Source organism: Acanthopagrus latus, chromosome 19 (genome assembly GCF_904848185.1).
Source record: "Acanthopagrus latus isolate v.2019 chromosome 19, fAcaLat1.1, whole genome shotgun sequence".
NCBI classification, from domain to species: domain Eukaryota; kingdom Metazoa; phylum Chordata; class Actinopteri; order Spariformes; family Sparidae; genus Acanthopagrus; species Acanthopagrus latus.
The window spans coordinates 23,397,141-23,416,407 of NC_051057.1; the positions used below are offsets into that span (position 1 = coordinate 23,397,141).

The 19,267-nt window shown below is 40.4% G+C and overlaps 1 protein-coding gene across 4 annotated transcripts in view; it reads right to left on the reverse strand.

Moving 5' to 3' along the window:
* LOC119009057 (NACHT, LRR and PYD domains-containing protein 14-like) overlaps positions 1 to 19,267 on the reverse strand; it is a 308,098-nt gene that overhangs the window by 1,024 nt on the left and 287,807 nt on the right. The window contains exons 5-12 of one of the 4 annotated variants that reach the window (XM_037080032.1): positions 11,142 to 11,377; positions 9,080 to 10,952; positions 7,637 to 7,810; positions 5,923 to 6,158; positions 3,868 to 5,734; positions 2,421 to 2,594; positions 624 to 800; positions 152 to 328 (exon numbers count right to left, since the gene is read on the reverse strand). In XM_037080032.1, the coding sequence (XP_036935927.1) occupies positions 152 to 328; positions 624 to 800; positions 2,421 to 2,594; positions 3,868 to 5,734; positions 5,923 to 6,158; positions 7,637 to 7,810; positions 9,080 to 10,952; positions 11,142 to 11,377 (4,914 nt within the window). Of the gene's footprint in view, positions 1 to 151; positions 329 to 623; positions 801 to 2,420; positions 2,595 to 3,863; positions 5,735 to 5,922; positions 6,159 to 7,636; positions 7,811 to 9,079; positions 10,953 to 11,141; positions 11,378 to 15,218; positions 15,670 to 19,267 lie in introns of those variants that run through there. The other 3 variants (XM_037080030.1, XM_037080029.1, XM_037080031.1) reach the window with 3 other exon arrangements.

Sequence of the window (19,267 nt, forward strand, 5' to 3'; positions counted from 1 at the left end):
AGTTATTTTAAGAAACAAAAGTCTGAAAATTAAATTTATATTATAAAAACATTAAAATATGGACCAAAGGAGATTTATAACTCTATGGATAAGTAATATATAGATGTAAACTCAAATATTAATACAACAGTAACAGAGTCAGTGAACTGACCTCAGAGTCTCCAGTCTGCAGTTTGGACTCTGTAGAAAATCACTCAGATGATTCACATCTGAATCCTTCAGCTTGTAGTTGTTACTCAGGTCCAGCTCTCTCAGATGGGAGGGGTTGGACTTCAGAGCTGAGACCAGAGAAGCACAGCTGATCTCTGACAAACTGCAGCTACTCAATCTGAATAAAGAATAAATGATGGAGTTAAAAAATCAATTTATAATCCAATGTGTGTAAATCAGATGTTAGTTCAAAAGATCTTCTGTTAACAGATTAAATCATAAACATTAATTTACTTTAACAACTAACTGAACATTTTCTACAGTTATTTTAAGAAACAAAAGCCTAAGATTAAATTTAGATAAAAAAAAAAAATGAAAATATGGACCAAAGAAGATTTGTAACTCTACGGACAAGTGATATATAGATGTAAACTCAAATATTAATACAACAGTAACAGAGTCAGTGAACTGACGTCAGAGTCTCCAGTTTGCAGTTTGGACTCTGCAGAAAATCACTCAGATGATTCACATCTGAATCCTTCAGGCTGTAGTTGTAACTCAGGTCCAGCTCTCTCAGATGGGAGGGGTTGGACTTCAGAGCTGAGACCAGAGAAGCACAGCTGATCTCTGACAAACTGCAGCGACTCAATCTGAATTCAAGAATAAATGAATGAATAAATTTAGAAGACAATGTTCCTGCTTGAAATCCAAATCTCTCTCTCTCACACACACACAGACACACAGACACACACACACAAACACACACACACACACACACACACACACACACACACACACACACACACACACAGTAACTTCATTGTGTTATTGTGGATCATCATCAGCCTTCTACAGACATCATCCACATGTCAGCACAACATTCAAACAGCTGTTCATGTCAACACAGATTAATAACAATCTGCTGATCTCAAGTCAGTTCCATGTTCACTAAAGTCTGTATAAAAAAAAATCCTTGAATTAAAGTTGGTGATTCATGTCATTTGTTACAAGTTCAAAAGTGAGTTCCTTCAGTTAAAATATATCTTAAAACATTTACAGACATTTGATTTATTTGAAATAATTCATATTTTGTGTTGTCATCATCTGGTCAGCAGTAATTTACAGTCAACAAAATGCTTCAGCCTTGGAGATCTTTAGTCTGCAGGTAATGTGTAGGAACAATTATCAAACACATTTTTACAGTACAGTACACAAAAACGTGAGACGTTACTAAGAAACAAGTGAGGAATGAATCAAATGACCTGGTAATCAATGAACTGATAATGAGAATTAATTTCTTTTACATTTTTTAGGATAGTATTTTTGTTTAAGAACAAACTGAACTGTCTACTGTAGCACTTGATCATTGACTATGTTTTTGACTAAATGAGTCATCCTTATGAGTTACTTCACTTAACTACATGAATAACATTAAGATGGAACCAACTTCATCTTGCAGCCGCAGCCCTTTTATTTATTCCTTCATTGAACTGGCGGTTTCAACACTAGTGAACACATATAATACATTCGACCTCAAGAGGGCAGCATTGGACTAAAAATGTCAATATGTCAACAAATGTTCTTGAGTGCCTTAATATATAACAGAAATGTCCTTTGTTTTGTGGATTTTGTGTGTTTTTATGAGTATTTAAATATTTGCATGAGAACAAGCTCGACCCTCCCGACACACTCAGACACTGAAACACTGAACAGACAGGGACTGATGTCACTTCACTAGTTGAGGAACTCAAAAAGTAACTTAGCATAAAGTAATTAGTACGAATGAATAATCACTAGTCCTTTTGGTCAAACTATAATACTGATTATGTTTGTCAAATGATGAAGTCAAAACAGTTTGAAGAGGAAAATATATTTTTATACCATGTTCTGAGTGAGGACTGGATTCTGATTGGCTGCAGGCTGTCCCTAAACTTGTGCTATACCAACGCTGGAAGTACTTGAGTAGTTCCAGTGAAATTAGTTCTAAATTATGATCCTATTTGTAAAATGAGTGGGACTGGCATCAGCTGGCTGCTGACACTTAAACTTTAGAAATACACTGAATGAAAAAAATAAATAAACAAAACACTGAATAGTCCTTCAGTGCAGCATCCTCTGAACACCACAGGATGGAGCCATTTGGATAAACAGATAATGTCTGAAAGATTCAGATTTATGCTGCTGCAAATCCTGAAAGTTAATCAACTAAACTTGAAGTCTCAGTGAAGGGTTTGAATTGAATATATGGAAAAACAAGACGATGAACTGACCTCAGAATCTCTAGCGCACAGTTTTGACTCTCCAGTCCAACAGACAGTAGCTTCACTCCTGAATCCTTCAGGCTGTTGTTACTCAGGTCCAGTAATCTCAGATGGGACGGGTTGGACTTCAGAGCTGAGGCCAAAACTTCACAGTGAGTCTCTGAGAGTCCACAGCTATACAGTCTGTCACGACACAGATATTACAAAAATGTTACTATGAAAGACGAAACTTTATATTTGCTTCATGCATTTGATGTCAAAACATTCTGTTCTGATGAACATTTGCTATTTTCATCGGTGGTTCAACAAACCTTCATCTTATCTGTGTTTGACATGAAACAGTGATTCTCATCACTCTGAAACCTGCAGACTTTAAATCTGTGTTTTATTTTAATCTTGCAGATGAAGGAAGAGAAAATGTAATTACATTTGGGTTTCCATGATGTCAACAGTCTGTCAGTGTGACCTGATTCTATGTTTTGGGCCAGAAAGTAAGATTAGTTTATGCCCAGCAGTGTTAGCTTGAGGGTTTAAGTGCTAAAATTTACATCATTGCACGTCTTGTGTCGAGCATGTTGGCTCCACAAATCATGGTGCTGAATGATCGTGCACCTCCAGAATTTAAGATGGATGAGTTTGAAGATTTGACTTTTGTTTTTTTCTCACTTTGTCTTTTTTAATGTATATTTTACCCAGCAAAAAGAGAAGAGAAACCATCTTAAAAATCTACATTTAAATTATTAATATTTTGCCAATAATACAAATGTGATTCGGAACATTTGACTTTTATAAAGACTTACTGTATATGATGAACAATTTTATGGTGATTTTGAATTATACATCTACTGTCTTTTCAAATGCTGTTGTACACTGCAGTAGTTACCATTTACAAAAATACATAAAGATTAAAACCAAATAAGAGTCAATTCAAAAAACGATCTTATGTCATGTATAAAAGGTAAAGTAGAACCTTTAATTTGAGCTGGAACTTTTTGGTCCATTGGCTCACTGTGAAATGTCTCTAATGTCATAATGATAACAGTAACTGCATGAAATTAATTCTCAAGGACTTTAGAAACATCACATGAACAATGATACAGATCTTATTTTAAACTCTTCAGTATAGTGGTTAAAAAAACCTCTTTCAGTAGTTTCACCAGGGTTTCTTCTGTCAGCCAAAGAAAGATCAATAGAAGAAAATCTGTCAACTTTATTGATCATTAGAAATAAATGGAATAACTGAGTTCAACAACCTGACAGCTTTAAACACATCAAACTGAAGAATCAACATTGTTGCACTCATGGTAAGTGAAACATTTATTAAAAATAATAATCTAACTGTATCTAAAAATTGAAGCGCCTCTTTAAAATAAATTATTTTATAGTTTACATATCTGAAGAATTAAACTTGTAATCTACATTAATTTATAATGTTGATAATCACATCTGGACTCACACAGCCTTCCTGCAGTTCCTCACAGCTGGAATCAGTCTCAGTTGTCCCTCCTGTGATGTGTTGTACTTCCTCAGGTCCAACTCATCCAGAACCTCCTCTGACATCTGCAGCATGTAGGCCAGAGCTGAGCAGTGGATCTCAGAGAGTTCCTTCTCTGATCTGTTCTCTGACTTCAGGAACTCTTGGATCTCCTGATGAACTGAGTGGTCGTTCATCTCCATCAGACAGTGGAAGATGTTGATGCTTCTGTCAGGAGAGACGTCATCTCTGTTCATCTCCTTCAGGTTGTTGATGGCTCTCTGGATGAGTTCTGGACTGTTGTCTGTCCGACCCAGCAGACCTCCTAAGAGTCTCTGGTTTGACTCCAGAGAGAGGCCATGAAGGAAGCGAACAAACAGGTCCAGGTGACCATTTTTACTTTCAAGGGATTTCTCCATGGCGCTCCTCAGGAAGTCATCCAGGGATGAGTAACTGGTTTCATGACCATCAGTGCCTCTGCCAAAAAACTTCAAAATCTTCTCAAAAACAGACTTTGGTTTTGACTCTTTTAGAAAAGCTTCCAGGACCTTTGTGTTCCTGTTGGTGTAACAGTGGAACATGTAGACTGCAGCCAGAAACTCCTGAACACTCAGATGAACAAAGCAGTAGACTGTTTTCTGGAAGATCACACTCTCTCTTCTGAAGATCTCTGTACAAACTCCTGAGTACACCGAGGCCTCTGTGACATTAAGACCACAGCGCTCCAGGTCTTCTTGGTAGAACATGATGTTTCCTGTCTCCAGATGTTCAAACGCCAGCCTCCCCAGCTTCAGAAGAACTTCCCTGTCAGCCTTCGTCAGCTTCTGTAGACTCTTCTTACGTCCCTCATCGTACTTCTGCTTCTTCCTCTTTGTCTGAACCAGCAGGAAGTGTGAGTACATGTCAGTCAGGGTCTTGGGCAGCTCTCCTCTCTGGTCTGTAGTCAACATGTGGTCCAGAACTGTAGCAGTGATCCAGCAGAAGACTGGGATCAGACACATGATGTGGAGGCTCCTGGAGGTCTTGATGTGTGAGATGATTCTGCTGGACAGATCTTCATCACTGAACCTCCTCCTGAAGTACTCCTCCTTCTGGACGTCAGTGAAGCCTCGTACTTCTGTTACCCTGTCGACACATGAAGGAGGGATCCGATTGGCCGCTGCAGGTCGGGAAGTGATCCAGACGAGAGCCGAGGGAAGCAGCTTCCCCTGGATGAGGTTTGTCAGCAGCACGCTGACTGATGACTCCTGTGTGACATCAGACACGACCTCATGGTTGTTGAAATCCAGTGAAAGTCTGCTTTCATCCAGGCCGTCAAAGATGAAGAGAAGTTTACAGACAGCGAGCTTCTCTGCTGTCACCTTCTGTAATGTTGGATGGAAAACATGGAGCAGCCTGAGAAGACTGTACTGCTCATCTCTGATCAGGTTCAGCTCCCTGAACGACAGCAGAACCAGCAGACTGACATCTTGGTTTTCGGAGCCCTCTGCCCAGTCCAGAGTGAACTTCTGCACCGAGAAGGTTTTTCCAACTCCAGCGACGCCGTTGGTCAGAACCACTCTGATGCGTCTCTGTTGGTCAGGTGAGGCTTTAAAGATGTCGCAGCACCTGATTGGAGTGTCATGGAGGGTCTCCATCTTGGAAGCTGTCTCTAGCTGTCTCACCTCATGTTGGGTATTAACCTCTTCACTCTGTCCCTCTGTGATGTAGAGCTCAGTGTAGATCCTGTTGAGGAGGGTTCCACTTCCTGTTTCATCACTTCCTGTTTCACTTCCTTCAGTCACATGTTCACATCTCCTCCTCAGACTGATCTTATGTTCATCTAAAGCCTCCTGCAGAACACTATCAGCTGAAAGAGAAGAAAATATTCTGGGATTAACCTGAGAACAAGAATCTTGATTAATAAAATTGTTTTTGAATGAATGATATTCATGATAATATTAAATGCTCTACAGAACACAACAATTGTTCCTTTAATAAATGAACAGTTCCTGTTTTCAGACACGATGACATCAGCAGACAGATGTTCAGTCTTACTTGGTGCAGTGTTAGTCTGACTGACTGTCTGCAGTCCAGCTCTTGTTCTGGATCTTTCTCCACACTGGGGACAGGTGGAGTCTCCTGATGAAGCAGACTGGTCCCAGTATGAGGTGATGCACTGTCTGCAGAACCAGTGTCCACAGCTGGTAGAGACTGGATCCTTCAGGACGTCCTGACACAAAGAACAGCAGGACGGCTGCTCCTCCACAGAAACATGCCTCCTCTTCTTCTCTCTGTGAAGACACGTCTTTATAACTATAATGATTTGTTCACTGTTGTTGAAAGATATCCAGATTGAGGCGACACTGTGTGGAAGCTCAGATGGTCACAAGGATCCATAAGAGGTCATTATTTTGCTGTTTATTCAGCATTCAGTCTGTAATGCAAATGTTTATATAGTTTATATCAAAAGTGAGTTCCTTCAGTTAAAATATATCTTAAAACATTTACAGACATTTGATTTATTTGAAATAATTCATATTTTGTGTTGTCATCATCTGGTCAGCAGTAATTCACAGTCAACAAAATGCTTCAGCCTTGGAGATCATTAGTCTGTAGGTAATGTGTAGAAATAATTATCAAACACATTTTTAAAGGAATGTCAGGCAACACTTTACAGCACAGTACACAAAAACGTGAGACGTTACTAAGAAACAAGTGAGGAATGAATCAAATGACCTGGTAATCAATGAACTGATAATGAGAATTAATTTCTTTTACATTTTTTAGGATAGTCATTTTGTTTCAGAACAAACTGAACTGTCTACTGTAGCACTTGATCATTGACTATGTCTTTGACTAAACATGAAAAAGAAAAATGAGAGAAATTGTTGTATCCTTATGAGTTACTTCACTTAACTACATGAATAACATTGAGATGGAACCAACTTCGTCTTGCAGCCGCAGCCCTTTTGTTTATTCCTTCATTGAACTGGCGATTTCAACACTAGTGAACACATATAATACATTCGACCTCAAGAGGGCAGCATTGGACTAAAAATGTCAATATGTCAACAAATGTTCTTGAGTGCCTTAATATATAACAGAAATGTCCTTTGTTTTGTGGATTTTGTGTGTTTTTATGAGTATTTAAATATTTGCATGAGAACAAGCTCGACCCTCCCGACACACTCAGACACTGAAACACTGAACAGACAGGGACTGATGTCACTTCACTAGTTGAGGAACTCAAAAAGTAACTTAGCATAAAGTAATTAGTACGAATGAATAATCACTAGTCCTTTTGGTCAAACTATAATACTGATTATGTTTGTCAAATGATGAAGTCAAAACAGTTTGAAGAGGAAAATATATTTTTATACCATGTTCTGGGTGACGGCTGGATTCTGATTGGCTGCAGGCTGTCCCTAAACTTGTGGTATACCAACGCTGGAAGTACTCGAGTAGTTCCAGTGAAATTAGTTCTAAATTATGATCCTATTTGTAAAATGAGTGGGACTGGCATCAGCTGGCTGCTGACACTTAAACTTTAGAAATACACTGAATGAAAAAAATAAATAAACAAAACACTGAATAGTCCTTCAGTGCAGCATCCTCTGAACACCACAGGATGGAGCCATTTGGATAAACAGATAATGTCTGAAAGATTCAGATTTATGCTGCTGCAAATCCTGAAAGTTAATCAACTAAACTTTAAGTCTCAGTGAAGGGTTTGAATTGAATATATGGAAAAACAAGACGATGAACTGACCTCAGACTCTCTAGTGCACAGTTTTGACTCTCCAGTCCAACAGACAGTAGCTTCACTCCTGAATCCTTCAGGCTGTTGTTACTCAGGTCCAGTAATCTCAGATGGGACGGGTTGGACTTCAGAGCTGAGGCCACAACTTCACAGTGAGTCTCTGAGAGTCCACAGTCAGAAAGTCTGTCATGACACAGATATTACAAAAATGTTACTATGAAAGACGAAACTTTATATTTGCTTCATGCATTTGATGTCAAAACATTCTGTTCTGATGAACATTTGCTATTTTCATCAGTGGTTCAACAAACCTTCATCTTATCTGTGTTTGACATGAAACAGTGATTCTCATCACTCTGAAACCTGCAGACTTTAAATCTGTGTTTTATTTTAATCTTGCAGATGAAGGAAGAGAAAATGTAGTTACACTTGGGTTTCCATGGTGTCCACAGTCTGTCAGTGTGACCTGATTCTATATTTTGGGTCAGAGAGTAAGATTAGTTTATGCCCAGCAGCGTTAGCTTGAGGGTTTAAGTGCTAAAATTTAAATCATTGCACGTATTGTGTCGAGCATGTTGGCTCCACAAATCATGGTGCTGAATGATCGTGCACCTCCAGAATTTAAGATGGATGAGTTTGAAGATTTGCCTTTTGTTTTTTCTAACTATGTCTTTTTGATAATATTTTACCCGTCAAAAAGAGAAGAGAAACCATCTTAAAAATCTACATTTAAATTATTAATATTTTGCCAATAATACAAATGTGATTCAGAACATTTGACTTTTATAAAGACTTACTGTATATGATGAACAATTTTATGGTGATTTTGAATTATACATCTACTGTCTTTTCAAATGCTGTTGTACACTGCAGTAGTTACCATTTACAAAAATACATAAAGATTAAAACCAAATAAGAGTCAATTCAAAAAACGATCTTATGTCATGTATAAAAGGTAAAGTAGAACCTTCAATTTGAGCTGGAACTTTTTGGTCCATTCACTCACTGTGAAATGGCTCTAATGTCATAACGATAACAGTAACTGCATGAAATTAATTCTCAAGGACTTTAGAAACATCACATGAAAAATGATACAGATCTTATTTTAAACTCTTCAGTATAGTGGTTAAAAAACCTCTTTCAGTAGTTTCACCAGGGTTTCTTCTGTCAGCCAAAGAAAGATCAATAGAAGAAAATCTGTCAACTTTATTGATCATTAGAAATAAATGGAATAACTGAGTTCAACAACCTGACAGCTTTAAACACATCAAACTGAAGAATCTACATTGTTGCACTCATGGTAAGTGAAACATTTATTAAAAATAATAATCTAACTGTATCTAAAAATTGAAGCGCTTCTTTAAAATAAATTATTTTATAGTTTATATATCTGAAGAATTAAACTTCTAATCTACACTGATTTATAATGTTGATAATCACATCTGGACTCACTCAGCCTTCCTGCAGTTCCTCACAGCTGGAATCAGTCTCAGTCGTCCCTCCTCTGATGTTTTGTACGTCTGCAGGTCCAACTCATCCAGAACCTCCTCTGACATCTGCAGCATGTAGGCCAGAGCTGAGCAGTGGATCACAGAGAGTTTCTTCTCTGATCTGTTCTCTGACTTCAGGAACTCTTGGATTTCCTGATGAACTGAGTGGTCGTTCATCTCCATCAGACAGTGGAAGATGTTGATGCTTCTGTCAGGAGAGACATCATCTCTGTTCATCTTCTTCAGGTTGTTGATGGCTCTCTGGATGATTTCTGGACTCTTGTCTGTCCGACCCAGCAGACGTCCTAAGAGTCTCTGGTTGGACTCCAGAGAGAGGCCATGAAGGAAGCGAACAAACAGGTCCAGGTGGCCATTTTTACTTTCAAGGGATTTCTCCATGGCGCTCCTCAGGAAGTCATCCAGGGATGGATAACGTGTCTCATTGCCATAAAAAAGCTTAGAAATCTTTTCAAAAATAGATTTTGGTGTTGGATCATTGAGTTTGAAGTCTTTTAGAAAAGCCTCCAGGACCTTTGTCTTCCTGTTGGTGTGACAGTGGAACATGTAGACTGCAGCCAGAAACTCCTGAACACTCAGATGAACAAAGCAGTAGACTGTTTTCTGGAAGATCACACTCTCTCTTCTGAAGATCTCTGTACAAACTCCTGAGTACACCGAGGCCTCTGTGACATTAAGACCACAGCGCTCCAGGTCTTCTTGGTAGAACATGATGTTTCCTGTCTCCAGATGTTCAAACGCCAGCCTCCCCAGCTTCAGAAGAACTTCCCTGTCAGCCTCCGTCAGCTCCTGTGGACTCTTCTCACGTCCCTCATCGTACTTCTGCTTCTTCCTCTTTGTCTGAACCAGCAGGAAGTGTGAGTACATGTCAGTCAGGGTCTTGGGCAGCTCTCCTCTCTGGTCTGTAGTCAACATGTGGCCCAGAACTGTAGCAGTGATCCAGCAGAAGACTGGGATCAGACACATGATGTGGAGGCTCCTGGAGGTCTTGATGTGTGAGATGATTCTGCTGGACAGATCTTCATCTCTGAACCTCCTCCTGAAGTACTCCTCCTTCTGGACGTCAGTGAAGCCTCGTACTTCTGTTACCCTGTCGACACATGAAGGAGGGATCTGATTGGCTGCTGCAGGTCTGGAAGTGATCCAGACGAGAGCCGAGGGAAGCAGCTTCCCCTGGATGAGGTTTGTCAGCAGCACGCTGACTGATGACTCCTGTGTGACATCAGACACGACCTCATGGTTGTTGAAATCCAGTGAAAGTCTGCTTTCATCCAGGCCGTCAAAGATGAAGAGAAGTTTACAGACAGCGAGCTTCTCTGCTGTCACCTTCTGTAATGTTGGATGGAAAACATGGAGCAGCCTGAGAAGACTGTACTGCTCATCTCTGATCAGGTTCAGCTCCCTGAACGACAGCAGAACCAGCAGACTGACATCTTGGTTTTCGGAGCCCTCTGCCCAGTCCAGAGTGAACTTCTGCACCGAGAAGGTTTTTCCAACTCCAGCGACGCCGTTGGTCAGAACCACTCTGATGCGTCTCTGTTGGTCAGGTGAGGCTTTAAAGATGTCGCAGCACCTGATTGGAGTGTCATGGAGGGTCTCCATCTTGGAAGCTGTCTCTAGCTGTCTCACCTCATGTTGGGTATTAACCTCTTCACTCTGTCCCTCTGTGATGTAGAGCTCAGTGTAGATCCTGTTGAGGAGGGTTCCACTTCCTGTTTCATCACTTCCTGTTTCATCACTTCCTTCAGTCACATGTTCACATCTCCTCCTCAGACTGATCTTATGTTCATCTAAAGCCTCCTGCAGAACACTATCAGCTGAAAGAGAAGAAAATATTCTGGGATTAAATTGAGAACAAGAATCTTGATTAAATAAAAATGTTTTTGAATGAATGATATTCATGATAATATTAAATGCTCTACAGAACACAACAATTGTTCCTTTAATAAATGAACAGTTCCTGTTTTCAGACACGATGACATCAGCAGACAGATGTTCAGTCTTACTTGGTGCAGTGTTAGTCTGACTGACTGTCTGCAGTCCAGCTCTTGTTCTGGATCTTTTTCCACACTGGGGACAGGTGGAGTCTCCTGATGAAGCAGACTGGTCCCAGTATGAGGTGATGCACTGTCTGCAGAACCAGTGTCCACAGCTGGTAGAGACTGGATCCTTCAGGACGTCCTGACACCAAGAACAGCAGGACGGCTGCTCCTCCACAGAAACATGCCTCCTCTTCTTCTCTCTGTGAAGACACGTCTTTATAACTATAATGATTTGTTCACTGTTGTTGAAAGATATCCAGATTGAGGCGACACTGTGTGGAAGCTCAGATGGTCACAAGGATCCATAAGAGGTCATTATTTTGCTGTTTATTCAGCATTCAGTCTGTAATGCAAATGTTTATATAGTTTATATTTATATCTGACCAGCAGTCTGCGACACACAGCATGTGATGACTCTGCTGTTATCTTTAATCTGTCCATGAGGACCAACAGTCTCTAGTAGGTGCAGCATGTCAGCAGCATCACAACATAGAAGCTTTGTCATTCATCAAACTGGTCAGCAGGGGTTCTCAACACGTCACACACATGGACCATGGAGTGACACACCTCCACACCACCACCTCTGTGCTAACATGAAGGTTTCTCTATGTAGGGGTGACATATTATTGTGTTAATTGCGATTAATTAATTAGTCATATTTAGCACGTTATGTTTTTTAATCGCATTAATCTAATTTTTTTTTTTCTCAAATATGTTTATTGAGATTTTAACATTTTAACAAAACAACAACAACAAGGCTCAGTACAACATTGGTCTGGACAGTCTATACACATTTACATTTCACGTGCACCCGACCAGCACAATGAATAGGAGACAGTCCATCCCACCACCCCTCCCTGTAAAAGAAAAAAAAAAAAAAAAAAAGAAAGAAAAAATTCCGACAATTTCAAAATGACCAGGCTTCTCAGTGTTAAGAGCAAAACGTGAGAAAAGAGTCAGGCTAGCCAAGGACAACACTCGAAAGCACCGAAGCCACTGTAGAGCCGGAGAAGTGTAGATATGGAGTCCAAATGTTCATAAACTGTCCCGCTGAAGAGTGAAGCAGACATGTCAGGTACTCAAGGGGAAAACATTCCATAACAATCTTGTGCCAGTTTGATTTAGTGGGGGGTTTGTCACTTATCCAGGACAAAAAGATGTTCTTCCTCGCAGCATATGAGAGGATGCTAAACAGTCTGGTAGAGTTAGAGTCCACAATAATATCTTGACTGGGGTAGCCCAGAATTAAGGAAAGAGGGTCCATGTGTAGCACAACACCAAATATATTTTCCAGGTCTTGCAAAAAACATCCATCCAGTATGCTTGAATTTAAGGACAAGACCAGATACAATGAGTATAGGTGCCCACTGAGATTTTACATTTTAAACATGCAGGTGAGAGTTGAGAGTTCATTTTATGCCTTTTGTTAGGAGAGATTTGTAAACGGTGCACGATCTTAAATTGCAGCAATCTAGCACGGTTACACACAGATATTTTCTTTGTTTGAGCCCATATCTTAGTCCATTTATCCTCATCAATATCCATACCAAGTTCACCTCGCCACGTCTGCATAACATCCTGTACATTTATCACATCAGTCTGGCTTAAGACATTGTAAAAACGAGTAATGGAATTCTTAACTGGGACAAGGAGGAGTAGTTGCTCAACTGCCGATGTACTGGCATCAGTATTAAGAGTAGTTCCCCTGTTAATAAAGTCCTGAATCTGCAGGTATTTGAAAAAGTCATACCTCGGGATATTATACTTTTCTTGAAGTTGTGCAAATGATAGCACGGATGCACCCTGAAATAAATCACGCATCCTCTTTATCCCTCGAGATGTCTGAGTGTTATACCCACCATCCACCATGCCAGGTAGGAAATTATGATTGCCCTGAATTGGAACCAATGGAGATGTTAGTCCAGACCTCCCTTCAAGTTTTTGTGTAATAAACCATGTTTTTAATGTATTAGAGATTATAGGGTTGTTTTTACAGTGACTCCTGGCTGACTTTAAGTCCCTGAAGGCTAAAAGGCCTGACAAGGAGCCCGAGGTCTGTGACTTTTCTAGACTCAGCAAGTCAGAAGTAGAGTCCTCCTTGACCCATTCTGCTATGAATCTTAAATGGGATGCTAGCTGGTACCATCTGATGTTGGGAAGATCTAAGCCTCCCTTTTAACTAGGAAGTTGTAATTTTGCTACTTTCAGCCTGGGCTTTCTCTTGCTCCAAATGAAATCACTCAGCCAGCCATTAAGCAGCCTCAGTACCTTGCCTGACAAGAGTAGAGGAATCATCTGTAGAGGGTATAATAATCTTGGCAAAATATTCATTTTAATGATAGAAACTCTACCGAGCAGTGACAAAGGGAGCGGGGCCCGTCTGTCCAGGTCCTTCCTTATGGAATCTAAGAGGGGGTTAAAATTAGCCTTATACATTTCATGAAAAAGAGGTGTAATGTAAATGCCCAGAGAAACAAAACCTGTCATGGACCATTTAAATGGGAATGAGGGTAGCGAGTTAGTCCTATCTTTAAGGCTTCCCATTGGCATAGCCAAAGATTTTGAAAAATTAATTTTGTAACCCGGAAAACATCCAAACAAAGTAATTACATCAACAAGACGTGGAACAGAAGTTTCAGGCTCCAGCACATAAAGGAAAACATCGTCGGCGTAAAGAGAGATTTTATGTTGGATCCCCCCCACATTTATGCAACTGTTTCAGCATCTTGTCTTACGGCCTCAGCCAGAGGCTGTATTGCAGGAACAAAAAGGGCTGAGGGGACAGTCCTGACGTGTGGAGCCATGTAGTCGGAAACTGTCAGATCTATAACCATTGGTGATGACTGCAGCCATGGGATTTTTATATAATAGCTTGACCCATCTAATAAAATTGTCTCCCAAATTGAATCTGTGTAAAACATTAAACAGATATGACCGTTCAACACGGTCGAATGCCTTTTCTGCATCCAGTGAAATGATCATGCTGTCAATTTCCTGTGTCTGACAAATATTGATAATATGCAGAAGCCGCCTGACATTAAAGCTGGAACTTCTACCTTAGATGAAGCCTGTCTGATCCTCTCTGATGAGAAAGGGAAGAAACTTCTCGAGAGGTAATGCCAATATTTTGGAAAGTAATTTAATGTCCTGATTCAGAAGAGCAATAGGTCTATATCCTGAGCAATCCTCAGAGGATTTTCCCTTTTTTTAAAATTAAGGTGATGTCGGCTTCTCTTAATGAATGAGGGAGGCTACCAGTGATAAAAGAGTATTCCAACATCTCCAAGAAGGGGTCCACAAGCACATCTTGAAATTCCCGATAAAATTCACTACTCAGGGCGTCAGGCCCCGGTGCTTTATCTGATTGCAGGCTTTTAAGTGCCAATAAGGCCTCCTCCCTGGAGATGGGAGCATCTAATTCTTGTTTTTGGGAGTCAGAGATGGTCGGAAGGACCAGTCTCCCTAAAAAGGATTCCATACTATCTGAAACTCCCTGTGGTTGATCTGATTCGTACAACCTAGCATAAAATTGCCTGAAAGTGTTATTAATGTTTTTGTTATCAAAGTGGCGGGTGCCATTCTCATCTAAAATTGAAGGAATCACTTGAGGGTCCCTTTTAATTTTGGTCAGATGAGATAAATACTTACTGGGCTTATCCCCATACTCATATAGCCTTTGCTTTGAGAAAAGTAGAGCACTCTTAGTGCTGAAAACAATGCCAGTCACACCCCTAAAGTGGACATTGATTATCTGTCATTGTTTTTGGGATGGTTTAGCATAACTCCTGCACCAGTTTAAAGTTTGTATTAGTCCTCTTAGATCAGATTACAGCTTTTTTCAAAGTGACTGACAGCTGTCACAGGTAAGAAGACAAAGATGAGGCAAATTATTTTAGTTTCACAGACAGTTTGTTAGATTTAGGCAGCAAATACATCTCAGTAAATAATTTAATAATTTAACATACAAACACACAATCAACCAGTGGAATCAGAACAGACTGAAAATTAGTCAGATAAATAACTTAGTATCAGTTCTCTTACTGTGTGTCTGAGGGTTCTGGTTCAGTTCTGAAGCCTAGAGGTTCATCTTTGGACCGGTCACTCTTCAGAGACAGACAGCTGGACGCTGCAGACTCCATTTTGTCTTCTGTTTCCTCCACACAATGACATGTCTGAGAAACAGAAAGTAGCACAAAATCTCCAGTTCTCCCTTCACACCCACAGCAGCAGTGTACAGTATAATATATGGAGGCAGATCTCCACTTGGTCAGCTCTCTTTACATCTGAAAATTCACTCACAGACTTTGGCAGTGAAATAAAAAAGGTCAGATGAAGACTCACCCTGCATCAGCTTCAGATTCCTCCCTCATCTGTCGCCTCAAACTCCAGACAACTGACTGAACACTTTCACTTTCACTGGATCACGTGATCTTAGCTCCTCCTCCTCTCTCCACCTACTGGTGTGTGTGTGTGTGTGTGTGTGTGTGTGTGTGTGTGTGTGTGTGTGTGTGTGTGTGTGTGTGTGTGTGGACGCTCTGAGAAACTAAACGACTTTGACTGATAAACAGGAGCAGAAACATGCTTTTCTATGTTCAGCTTCAGGGGAAGTTCATGTTGATGAGAGAAACAGGGACTGAATAACATGTTGGTGAGTTCAAATGTCAGATATAATATTATATTCTCTAAAACAACAAGACTTCTGCTCATCAATAAGCTGATTATTAACTGCATGTAGTGATCACAGCTCCATACTGATCATTTCAGCTGGGACTTTAACTCTGTTGCTGCTCTGAAGGGAAAAAGCCTGAAGAAGCTCTGGACATGAACCCCAGAACATAAAATACATCCGAATATAATACAAATATGTCCAACAAACAGTAAAACCAGCACAAGCTCACCAAAACAAGCTGTATGATAAGACGGCAGAGAAGCTGGTGGACATCAGCTCATCATCATTCAATCATCAGCGCTGTGAAAAGATCCTCACTGAACAGACTGATGACATCCAGTTAGAGCCACATTACAACTCTCTGTTTTACTGTCGGAACGCTGAACTTTATTTCTCTTTTAAATGACTGAACACAGTTTCATTAAATCAGGTTTCATTCTCCATCTGTGCGCTGCTCAGCCTGCTTTAAAGTCAAACTCTCCCCAAAATGCGACCAAGGCTTCATTTGTGATTGAATATGAGTCAAACCTTCGGGTAAATGCAGAATTATGACGTAAGAGACACTTTCAAAGATTTACCGTAGTTTCGTTTTCGGGCACGTTAATTTTGAACGGCGCTGCTCTGGGCAGGGACACGATGGCATCAAAATCTGTGTTTTTAAAACAGCAAGAAGTCTCGACACAACATGAAACTTTGCTGGTAGCATCTTAGCTAGCTACTGTAAATCTTTAACGTTTCATCACAATTCTGCATTTACCCGAAGTTTAGACTCATATTCAATCACAAATAAAGACTTGGTCGCATTTTGGGGAGAGTTTGACTTTAACTCACAGCCAGTTTCATCATTTTAAATCAACTTCAGTTCAATTCTAATCACACTTGAGATGTTTGTAAAATGACATCAGTCAGAAAGAAAGTACTGACGTCACCAGTTCAGTTCTCACCGCGCACACAAACCGGATCCAGTCACACAAACCAGTCTGGGTCCAAACAGTGAAATGGTGCCATCTGCTGGCAGAAAGCAGGTGCTGATGACGTCAGCTTCAACAATGACTTCTGGGAGAAGAAGCGCCACAGGATGACGTCATATGTCTGTGTGGATGACGTGGTGTGAAAACCAGCAGGGTCACACATAAAACTCTGATAAACTTCACAGACTCTAAAGTCAAAAACAGGATTTGTTGGTTTTCTGTAAAAATCAAGAGAGTTTTATTTTTCTGAGCACTTGTGATTGTTTCACAGACACGATTAATGAATATAAAGTGTAGAATCAGCATGTTAAACACTTCTTTTTAATATCAGACATTATATAAAGATGAAACATGAAGCTGCTGACTTTGCACCAAAATCCAGACACAAGTCAGTCCAGAAGATTCAGTAAAGCCTCGATTGAATCAGACTGTGTTCAGATCTGATCCACTTCATTTATTCTAACAGGACAAACAGCTGATATTAGTGGTAATAAGCAGAACTTCACTCTGCAACATCAACTTGTACTGTTGATCAGAAACATGTGGAAACTAACTGCACTACTCCATCGTCCCACAGGGTGGCGCTGCAACAGAGAGCACAACACAAATATCACATGAAATGTGTTCATCTACACTTGTGTTGTCATAAAGAGAGCTGATGTGGAGACAGTGAGGGAGGTAACTAAGCAGATTTACTCAACAACTTTAGTTACTTTGCAGATTACCTGCTGCATCAGAGCCAAATCAACAAAAAACATGAATTTAATAACCGTTTACAGAAACATGAGCTTTCATTTAATTCTGTGTATTAGAGAGTCAGTTTGAGGCTGAACTGGAAATATCAACTTCACTTTCACTTTCTGAGGAGCTCACATGTCTCAGTAAAGATCAATCATCCCTGCATCAGCTTCTCCTCGCTCACATTACACCATCCTGCTTCTTGTTTTTATGCTCTTTTCAACACATTCTCAGTGTTATTCTGCTGTCTTGCTCTGCTCCTGTGAAGCCCTTCGCGTGGCCTCGTGTGTGAATGCTGCTGTAGAAATAAAGCTGCTTGTCTTCTGCAGGTGAGGCATCAGGTGACAGCTGATCTGTATCCTGTCACAACATGTCAAGCAGCAAAGAAACCAGTTTGTTTCCAGTGGAGCTGAAAGGAAAAACAAGCAGTGAGAAGTCGACTCTCTGATTTCACTCTGCCATGACGGAGGAGAAGCTGAAGTCCAGACTACAGCAGACGGTGGTGCTGATCAAAGTTCTGTGGTTCTGAGGGGTTTGAATGTGGTGTGTGCTTCATGTGATCCACTTCACTGGACTAAATGCTTGTTGACAGGACGGCACCGAGACCGGATCACAAAGCAGGCGCAGGCCAAAGGGCCCAGAGGAGCCCAGACTCACTGCCCGTCTGCTGGTTGGTGAGAACAAACGAAGTGAAGCTCACATTGGTTCATTAATCTGCATCAATAACCAACAAGAACAGCTTCTTCCACTCATCAGCAGCAGGACTTCATTTCATGGCCCAGTCCTGTAGCGACCTGTCTCATGACATTTATACCCTCCTGATGTGTTTCAGCGGTTCTGTGCTGACAGACATATTCACTGGATGGATCCAATTAAAGGAGCAGTTGATGCTGGTTAACAGAAGTCAGACATGTTTGATTTATATCTTGTGAGGCGTCACGACTCTTTAACAAAGATTTACTGTATGTTTCACTGATTTTACTGTAGAACCAAATGATTCATGTCACACGTGGACACTTTATTTTCTTCATCACAGTTAAACTGCAGCTTTACAGTCATCGACCCAAAGCTTCAGTATTTGACGACCTGAGGATGAGACTCAACAATCGACCGTCTGCCTCCAAAGAAACTGAATATTGTCGGTTTAAATAAAGTTTTGTGCTCGCTGGAATTCATCATGTGTGCTGAGGAAAGAATCTGGAGGGAACAAGATGTTTTGCAGTGGAAACTATGTGTGCTGATGCAAACTGGAAATGTTGGATGGAAATCTTGAGCCGGACGAACAGGAAGCTTCTCTCTTATCAGATGGAAATATGGAGGATTGACAGCAGAGGAAAGATCATTCAGCAACAAGGTCATTGGAGTGTTTCACATGAGACACAGAAAGACGTCAAGACAAGATCCATAACACACAAGACAGGTTCTGTACAATAATACATCATTAATAAACAGGACACATATTAATTACATGAGCTAAACTTCATTAAAGAAGGAGAACAAAGAAAATAACTTGGAGTTAATGTCAGATTTATTCAAGTTAACAGTTAAAAAGAGAAACAGTTACAGTGCAGCACTGCAGAATTTTAATAATCAGAAACAAGGTGAAATAAAGTGCGACTCAGATCATCCAGGTCACAAAGAAAAGACAAACATTGTCCCTGAAAGATGAGAATCCTTCCACAGTGTGACAGTGAAGCTGGGACAGGTGTGAC